The 10,236-nt window shown below is 36.9% G+C and overlaps 1 protein-coding gene across 7 annotated transcripts in view; it reads right to left on the reverse strand.

Moving 5' to 3' along the window:
• nrbp2b (nuclear receptor binding protein 2b) overlaps positions 1–7,251 on the reverse strand; it is a 53,518-nt gene extending 46,267 nt beyond the window's left edge. For 6 of the 7 annotated variants that reach the window (XR_015524517.2, XR_015524515.2, XR_015524516.2 and 3 more), the window contains exon 1: positions 6,840–7,251. Coding sequence is in view for 2 of the 7 variants with exons in the window: in XM_087308770.2 (XP_087164896.1) it covers positions 6,840–6,959 (120 nt within the window). In the remaining 5 variants the exon portion in view is untranslated. The remainder of the gene's footprint in view (positions 1–6,839) is intronic. The other variant, NM_001130617.2, reaches the window with a different exon arrangement.
• Positions 7,252–10,236: the final 2,985 nt, after the last annotated feature.

A 10,236-nucleotide genomic window follows, 5' to 3' on the forward strand; every position in this document is an offset into this window, starting at 1 on the left:
CAAACAAGTTAAGTTAGACTAATTCATACATATTTTAAAAACTGTAAAAGATAAAATACACAAAAAAGCCACAGGCTTATTTCCATTGTGGTCCTCGATATTCTTAAAAAATGAACGAGCTAATCATAAATGGAGTGCAAACATCAACAGCTCAGCAACTCGGCACAACAAAAACTTTAACTGTAAAACAACCACTTTTTAATTTCCCTTCTAAAAACACTCTTATTTGAATCTCTTTAAAAGTCGTGGGCAAAACATTCCAAGCAGCAGAGCTCGTACACAAAAAAGAATTTCTACCTGATTCACTCTTAAATCTATATGGGTAAATATCCCTGCTACAGTACGTGCTCTTGTAGAATGACAGTGCACCTCACTAACTAAAACGTAATAATTAAAAAAATATTTTGGGACCATTTTCTTTAAAATCTTAAAAACCATCACTAATTTTAAAAACTTAACCCTTTTCTCAACTTTTAAAAAATTTTAAAAAGTTACTTTGACTATAATGTTTCTTACTTGTCAGTAGAGGTACTTTAATAACAATTCTACACAACTTATTTTGGGCTGTCTGCAATTTATTTTTCTTTTTTATTTTAGAACTACCACTGTACCAAAAAGCTGCAGAATAGTCAAAGGCTGCACCAAGTGTGCCGCAAGCCTACGTTTGAGTGAAGGTCTCGGCCGTTAGATCGCCCCCTGGGGGCTGGCTGCAGTAAAAGTCATAAAGCCCGCCTCCTCCGTGTTAATGAAGGAGACTAGAGCCCAAATAAAAAAATGTATTGCACTTGCAATAAAATGTCCCGAAAGATTGTTCTGGTCGAATAAGGCAATGGTTATTGTGCTGAAATAGGTGCAGATCTTCATTTTTGTAAACAGTTTGTTTTTAGCAGTAATTTATTGCTGGGCGTGTCATCGTGATTGACAGTTGTGATTGACAGTTTCTCAAAGCAGCGCGTCTGAGCTTCGGCAGGAGACTGAAGTGTTTTTATTCGATTTCTGTGTTATTTTACCATGACAAAATGAGTTCAGCAGTAAACTACAGTTTCTGACATACATGATCCTGGTGGAACACTGTTTATTCGCTAAGGTCAGGGCTTTTTTCAGGCTTTATTAGTTTGCTGATACATGCCTAACCACCCAGATAGCAAAATACACTCGGGCCAGTTCCGGCTAGATTCTCGCCTGCCGGAGACTTACCCCTCAGAGCTCAGACTGACTACCTCTGCTGGACCTACTCCGGATGCCTGGACTCACTGCCCGATTCCAGCCCGAGTCAATCGAGCCAGATGCGGCGGCCAAGCGAGCCGGCGCTGCCGCATGTGAGCCGGAATCAGCCCGCGACGCCGCGAGTAGGTTATGCGCTGCGGCCCGGAGCTGGCGCGATTGAATATATAAAACCCTCATATTTGTTAACGTTATTACATTCATTTGTGTTGATATGACAGCAAACGCATGCTGAGAAGTTCGGGGGGCGTAGTTGACTTTACATAAAGCGTTTGGTTGGAAGCTCGGCTCCGCTCATTTTCGCGGCTCCTCCTCTGGCTCCATTAGACAATCCTTCTGCGCATGTCAAGGCTCCAATTTCAGCAGTCTTTTGCGACAGTTTGTGCCCGTCAAGCAGGCGTTTTGCCCTCAAGGCGTTCAATGGGAAAAGGGGCTGTCGCGTCGTCCATATTTTTTACAGTCATTGGGCTGCACTAATGCACTAGCTTAATTTTTTAGAGTTTGGGTATCTAGGAGCACTGCCTGTCTTGCTAAAAACTTAATTCTAGAACAAATTTGTGAATGGACTAAAACAGCCATCTTTTCACCTGTCAAATTACTGTCTAAAATGCAACCTAGGTGTTTCACTAGCTGTTTTGGAGTAATAATTTGATCCCCTACTTTTATCTTTGCCCCGACACATTTTCTTAATTTCGCAGCTGAACCAAATAAAATAAATTCCGTTTTACCCAAATGTAAGGACAATTTATTAAGACAAAACCATTTAGAGACTTATTCAATTTGTTTACTTATTTCATTTTCAATAAATTCCCTCCTCTCATGAGACACAATTATAGTTGCATCATCCGCATATAACAAAAGCTTATTTGAACAAGCCATTTTCAAATCATTAATATGCTGTATATTAAAAAAAGCAACGGACATAAAACACTGCCTTGTGGAACCCCATAAGTGATGGGTGAATAATCTGATAATACTCCATTTAAATCTACTATTTGCCTTCTGTTTTCAAGGTAAGATTTTATCCATTTACAGGCCAAGTTTCCAAAACCCATTGCTTTTACTTTTAAAAGCAATATGCCGTGGTCAACTGTATCGAAAGCTATTTGTAGGTCTAACAAAACCATCCCAACTCAACTTCCATTTATCCATATCTCTCTTTATAGAATCGGTTAAATATAAAATAGTTGAATCAGTAGAATGATTTTTCCTAAAACCCGATTGAAACTCATACAAAATGTCATGTTTTAAAAAATTATTTTCAATCTGCTCATAAATAATTTTCTCCATCACTTAAGTCATATGAAGCTTTAGGCTGCACTTTTGGGAACTATAAAAGCTGCACACTTTTAGTAATAATACAGCATTTTGGTGATAATATCGAACCACTATATAATACGTTGTCTACAATTATACCAAAAAAAAACAGGCATAAAGTTTTGTAAGATACCTACACAGACAGCTGCAGCATGCCACGGCATCATAGTGATGGTCACCATACAATGTGATCTCCCGACTTCTGCATTATATGAGCTGTCTAACTAACTTATCACCTAAACAGCATGCTTTGTAGTTTGCAGTGAGCTTACTACCTAGGGAATTACAATGAACTGCCCACATAATCGTAAATTTTTGCCCATACCTGTAAATTGCCTACCTTACATCCACCATAAGAAGCTAGATATAGGAGGAGTGAGTTGTCTTTACTACAACAGACATCATTTAGGAAAGTTTTGTGAGATAACTACACAAAACACAGCATGCCATGGCATCATAGTGATGTTCACTCTACAATGTTCCCTGTCTACTTCTGTATTATATGAGCTGTCTCACTAGCTTATCACCTAGACAGCATGTTTTGTGCTTTGAAGTGAACTTACTACCTAGGGAATAACACTGATCTGCCCACTTACTCATAATTCTTTTGCCAATGTTTGCGCTACCTACACCACAAGAAGCTACCTTGGAGTGTGTCTTTACAGACATCATTTAGGCAATTTCCGTGAGATACCTACATAGACAGCATGCCATGGCATCATAGTGATGTTCACCCTACAAAGTGCCCTGCCTACTTCAGAACCCTATTACCTGGCTAACTAGCTTATCACCTAGACAGTATATTTCGTGCTTTGCAGTGAGCTTACTACCTAGGGAATTGCATTGAATTGCCCACTTACTTATAAATTTTTGCCCATACCTGCAAATTGCCTACCTTACATTCACCATAAGAAGCTACCTATGAGGAGTGAGTTGTCTTTACTACTACAGACATCATTTAGGAAAGTTTTGTGAGATTCCTACACAGACAGCATGCCATGGCATCATAGTGATGGTCACCCTACAATGTCCCCTGCCTACTTCTGTATTATGCGAGCTGTCTAATTTATCACCTAGACAGCATGTTTTATGATTTTCAGTGAGCTTACTATAGGGAATTTCAAGAAACTGCCGACTTAGACATGATTTGTGTCAGTAATTACATTTACAAGTTGCCTACAGCAAAGGTGCTACCTATAAGAGTGTGCTTACTACATTCACAGTGTTTTTTGGAATGATTGTGAGCTGCCTACATAGACAGCATTGCATCCTAGTGATGGTGAACCTACAATGTGCCCTGCCGGCATCTCCATCATTGTGTGAACTGTTTAAATATTTTTAGGTATTACACTGAAATCATGCACATTTGTGATCATGGGCTGATAAGTGAAACACAGCCGATATAAAACTGTCCCTCAGTGAGTGTCACTCGTAGCAATAACCTATATTATTAAATAAGCTGCACTCTAGTCCATTAAAAAGAGCTGTCCCAAATTTGCTTACCTGTACATTATAAAAAGTTGACTAAGAGTAAGCTTACCACCTAGACATCATGATTTGTGCTTTGCAGTGAGCTTACTAACTAGGGAGTTACACTGATCAGCCCACTTACTCATAATTTTGTGCCCATATCTGCAAATTGCCTACCTACTAGGGATGGGAAGATTAACCGATATGTATCGATACGCGGTCATGCGCGTGCACGATGCGAGTGCATCGGTTGAGCAGCAGAGGATGAATGAAATTTTGGAAGCAAATCGAGATGCATCGGTTTTTGCGAGATGCATCGATTTTTCCGAGATACAGCTTATATTTTTAATATAGAATGTATTTTTTATTTATTAACAAGTGTTGTCAACTTGTTTTTGGCGCATAATTTAATCGACCTACATAAAGTAAGCCTTAGCAACGGATTTGCGGATGTGCACACACTACAACTCAGTGTATCAGGTGTGCGGATGAAGCTAGTGGAGCGCCCTCAGAAAGCGCGAGAAGCAAAACAAACATTTTATTCCCCACTGAGTTTTAAATCTAAAGTATGGCAACATTATGGATTTAAGGATGGACGACATGACAGGACAGATGCAATTTGCAAAATGTGCCGCGCATCTGTAAAATACGCGGGCAGTACGACTAATCTGAAATCTCACTTGAAGCAGCGCCACGGTGTTGTTGTGAAAGCATCTTCCAGTGTTTCTGCATCCCCGGCTTTCGCACTGCTTCAACCAGCTCCAAAAGTGGTGAGAAAAGCATTGCAAGTTTTTTTTTCCGTGCGCAACAGTTCTGCTCGCTCTACGCCAATAACGAATGCTATTGCATTGTTCATCTGCAAAGATATTCAGCCTAGTGTCACGGAGAACGAAAGTTTTAAACACCTCCTCCTGTTAATTTTTATTTAATTATAATAATAATAATAATATTAATAATAATAATGATAAAAATAATTGGGTGTCACGGTGGCACAGTGGGTAGTTTGACCACCTCACAGCAAGAAGATTGCTGGTTTGTTATATTTTTATCAGCCTGTTGTTTACAGTGACAGTGATGTTTCAAAGCAGCATAACACTGCTAGTTCATGACCTTAAGTTTTGAATATTCAGTGGCAAAATATATCTTTGTAAAACTTGTTTTCATAGTTGAAAAGTTAAATCACAATTCTTGTTGTGCAATGCTAAATTTATTTATGTTGAAAGAGTGCAAATATATATATATTTTAATATATATTGCACTTATACATTCTGTTTATCTTGAAAATACTGAAATAATATGTGCTATATGTTCTAAAATGGCCCTCTACTGTAAACTGACACTCTGGCTCTGAGAGAAGAGCCAGTTTGTAAAAAAAGTCTTGGTTTTGCTTGGTTAATAAATAATCAAACTCATTCAATGGCACAGCTTCCTCTTTCACATCATCTCATAAACTTGATCTAATTAGTTAGTGCTGAAATATCGCATCGTATCGTGTTGCATCGCAATATGTCACAAATGTATCGCTAATATATCGGATCGTATTCTTTGTATCGAGATGCGTATCGGATCGGCATTATAGCTTAGATGCCCAACCCTACTACCTACACAGTAAGAAGCTACCTAGGAGGGGTGTGTTATCTTTATACAGACAGCATTTGGGGGATTTTTTGCAATTTACCTACATAGGCAGCATGCAATGGTATCATAGTGATGGTCACCCTACAATGTCCCCTGCCTACTTCGGTATTATGCGAGCTGTCTAACTTATCACCTAGACAGCATGTTTTATGATTTACAGTGAGCTAAAAATAGGGAATTTCAAGAAACTGCCGACTTAGACATCATTTTTGTCAGTAATTACATTTACAAGTTGCCTACAGCAAAGGTGCTATAAGAGTGTGCTTACTACATTCACAGTGTTTTTTGGAATGATTGTGAGCTGCCTACATAGACAGCATTGCATCCTAGTGATGGTGAACCTACAATGTGCCCTGCCGGCATCTCCCTCGTTGTGAACTGTTTAAATATTTTTAGGTATCACATTGAAATCATGCACATTTGTGATCATGGGCTGATAAGTGAAACACAGCCGATAAAACTGTCCCTCAGCAAGTGTCAATTGTAGCTATAACCTATATTTTTAAATAAACAGCATCCTAGTCCATTAAAAGGATGATATGCTTACCTGTACATCATAGAAAGTCGACTAAGAGAAAGAATTATCACCTAGACAGCATGTTTTTTTGCTTTGCAGTGAGCTTACTACCTAGGGAGTTACACTGATCTGCCCACTTACTCATAATTTTGTGCCCATATCTGCAAATTGCCTACCTACACAGTAAGAAGCTACCTAGGAGGGGTGTGTTATCTTTATACAGACAGCATTTTGGGGATTTTTTTGCAATTTACCTACATGGGCAGCATGCAATGGCATCAGTGATGTTCACCCTACAATGTTCCCTGCCTACTTCTGCATCATATGAGCTGTCTAACTAGCTTATCACCTAGACAGCATGTTTTTGTGCTTTGCAGTGAGCTTACTACCTAGGGAATTACAATGATCTGCCCACTTACTCATAATTTAGCTTACCTAGGGGTGTGTTGTGTTTTTGCTATACAGAAAGCATTTTAGGGATTTTTTGGGTGAGATATACAGCATCTATGTCCACACAGACAGCATGCCATGGCATCAATGTGATGGTCACCATAACGTTACAATGTGCCCTGCCTACTTCTGCATCATATTTTAGGTATCACACTAAAATCATGTACACTTGTGATAATTAGCTGATGATTTGGGACACGGACAATGATGAATTGGCACATACCTGCTCTTTTCTCTTCTGCCAGCGGCCGCAGGGACTCTCCTCCACGATTTCACTCTCATCCTCGCTCTCCTCTTCTTTCTCCTCGGATCCAGAGTTTCTCTCCGGGACTGACATGGTCATTATATGCCACAAGAACACGGTAAAACAGTCGTCGCGCCTCGGTAAAAGAACCTCAGAAGAAGAGCGTTGAAATGACGCGCTGTTTCGCGATAGTCCACTGACATTATCTCCTGTCAGGAACAACTGATGTCGTATATATTTTTAATATTCCATCAAATCAAGAAGAAAAGAAAATGTTTTTGCATATTCAGAATAATAGCTGTTAAAATAGTTTAAAAATAAAATGTCCTCTCATACAGCAGTTTACCGCTTTGAAACGACACACAAACACGCCGAGTGCAACTGTTGGCACACAGATTACCGTAATCAGCAGAGACAACACGACTGTTGAAAAAGGTAAATAAATACACAAAAGATTTTCTCTTCCGAATCAAACAGAGAAAATCACGATGTTTTAGACAAATTATTGTCTTTGTAAAATGACTACGTATCTATGTGTTAAATACATAAAGAGAGTAACGTTAGCAAGCAGTTAGAAATGTTAGCTACAGCTTTAAATTACATTATAGTTCCTCTGAATGAACAGAAAATGAACGACTATCACTCATTTTGACTACAATTTCCGAAATACAGTGACTAAAATGTCGTGCAGTGTCGAAGTTAGTACACTCAGTAGTTTATATATATAAAAATTCTTGTCAGGCATACCTAAAACAAGTCATTTAATCACAATACGTTTTTAGTAGGCTACAAATTGTAAACTAATAAACTGATACTTTAGTTGTACATATTTTTACAAGGTGGTTTCAATATTTTACATTAAAGGCATTTAATAAAATATCTTAAACTGTGTTTGATTAGATTATGATAAGAAATGTTCCTTGAGCTTAAAATCCACATATTAGGATGATTTCTGAAGGATCACTTGACACTGAAAACTTATATAATTCGTTCATTCATTTTCCTTTAGCTTAGTTCTTTCATTAATCAGGCGTCACCACAGCAGAATGAACCACCAACTTATCCAGCATATGTTTTAAACAGCGGATGCCCTTTCAGCCACAATCCATTACTGGGAAACAACACTCATTCACACACATACAGCCAATTCAGCTTATTCAATTCACCCATAGTGCATGTCTTTGGACTTGAAACCGGAGCATCCAGAGGAAACCCACACCAACACAGGAAAAACATGCAAACTCCACACAGAAACGCCAACTGGTCCAGCAGGGACTCGAACCAGCAACCTTTTTGCTGTGAGGCAACAGTGCTAACCACTGAGCCACCGTGTCACCCAAAACTGATATAATGGTGCTACAAATTCAGCATTTGATCACAGATATAAAATATACTCGCAGAAGAAGGCTGTTTTTTTTCAAATTATAAACTATTTTACAATTTATATTTAGTTGTGCACAGTACATGTGCTGCATATAATCTTTTCTCAGTATAATAACCATCACTGTTTTCTTGTCTACAGAGAAATTTAAGAATCTTCAAGTATAATTATGATATCAGTTGAAGTTAATCTATTAAAAGAACTGAAAAAGCCTGTTTGATGAATGAAAAGAAAGATCAAATGACTCGGGAATATACTAACTTGTTATTTAAAGTCATTTAGGTTTGCAGAAAGGTGCTGTCCGTGGTTCTGACCAAACACTGAACAATGTATACATGTTTAATTTCATTATAAAAGTCATGCAATGTAGTGGAAGCACCAACATTTCAATATACATACAAAATAAAGATGCATTTAGTTATAGTTGCAAACATGCATGCAATTCTTTTTTTTTTATCTAATATAATTAATATTTTGATACATTCTCTGTATTTTTTCACACAAACCCTAGTCCACTTTCTTTGTAATTAGACAGAACACACAAACCTCCAAAGTGAGAACTGAATGACCCGGACATGATGCCAGCAAACACTTACAAAAGTGCAACAGTTCAGCCAAGGGATAAACAAATGCCTGGCTAAAAATGTCTCTTGTTATTGTTACATTTTATAAATGATGCTCTGAGCTGTCATAGCAATTTACGGTCAAATCAGCCTCGTTAATTAAGATTGAAAAAGTGCTGGAAGAGATGGTTTGTGTCTGAGTGAAGCTGTATTTGGTATTGCTACAATAATGAATGAAAACAAACTGCAGTTACATTTAGGAAGGTAATGCTCATTATGATAAGCGTTGACTTTATACCATTAACATAACATTAGAATTTAATCTAATGTATTTTAGGGGAATAAATCAAAGCTCAAAATGTTATCACTCTTTGTTTTGGAAAAAAAACCCAAATTTTATTATTACTTGTTTTTAAAAAAACATTTAAGTTCAAAAACTAATCTGAGTACAGTGAACTTAATCCATTTGAGTAAACAAAGCAATTTAAGCACAGTAAAACCCAATAAATAAAGAGAACTCAAACCAACTGAGTACTGTAAAACCAAATAAGGCAACTCAAATATACAGTTGAAGTCAGGATTATTAGCCCCCTAAATTATTAGCCCCCGTTAATTTTTTTCCCCAACTTCTGTTTAATGGAGAGCAGATTAAAACATAGTTTTAATAGCTCATTTCTAATAACTGATTTATTTTATCTTTGCCATGATGACAGTAAATAATATTTGACTAGATATTTTTCAAGACACTTCTATACAGCTTAAAGTGACGTTTAAAGGCTTAACTAGGTTAATTAGATTAACTAGGCCGATTAGGGTAATTAGGCAAGTCATTGTATAATTCTGTAGACTATCGAATATATATATATATAGCTTAAAGGGACTAATAATTGACCTTAAAATGGTTTTAAAAAAAAATTAAAAGCTGCTTTTATTTTAGCTGAAATAAAACAAATAAGACTTTCTCCAGAAGAAAAATATTATCAGAGTTACTGTGAACATTTCCTTGCTTAATTTTAAGAAATATTTTAAAAAGTTTAAAAAAAAATCAAAGGGGGTCTTATAATTCTGACTATTTATTATTATTTTATATTTTACATTTCTAATAGATTATTTTTTATCATTTTAAAAATTGGCGACACAGTGGCACAGTAGGTAGTGCTGTCGCCAGACTCGCCACACAGCAAGAAGGTCATTCCTCCGGGTGCTCTGGTTTCCCCCACAGTCCAAAGACATGAGATACATTGGAATGAATAAATGAATTTTAATAATTCTATATAACTGTAAATATTTATATAATACCTAATTTATATATTTGTGTATACATCATATATACATAATATTTTTATTAAAAAAAATGATAAAACATTGTAAGGCACAATATGTTGTATAAATATTTTATTCACTCATTCATTTTCTTTTCGGCTCGAACCAG

This window comes from Danio rerio, chromosome 24 (genome assembly GCF_052040795.2).
Source record: "Danio rerio strain M-AB ecotype USA chromosome 24, GRCz13ab, whole genome shotgun sequence".
Classification (NCBI taxonomy): domain Eukaryota; kingdom Metazoa; phylum Chordata; class Actinopteri; order Cypriniformes; family Danionidae; genus Danio; species Danio rerio.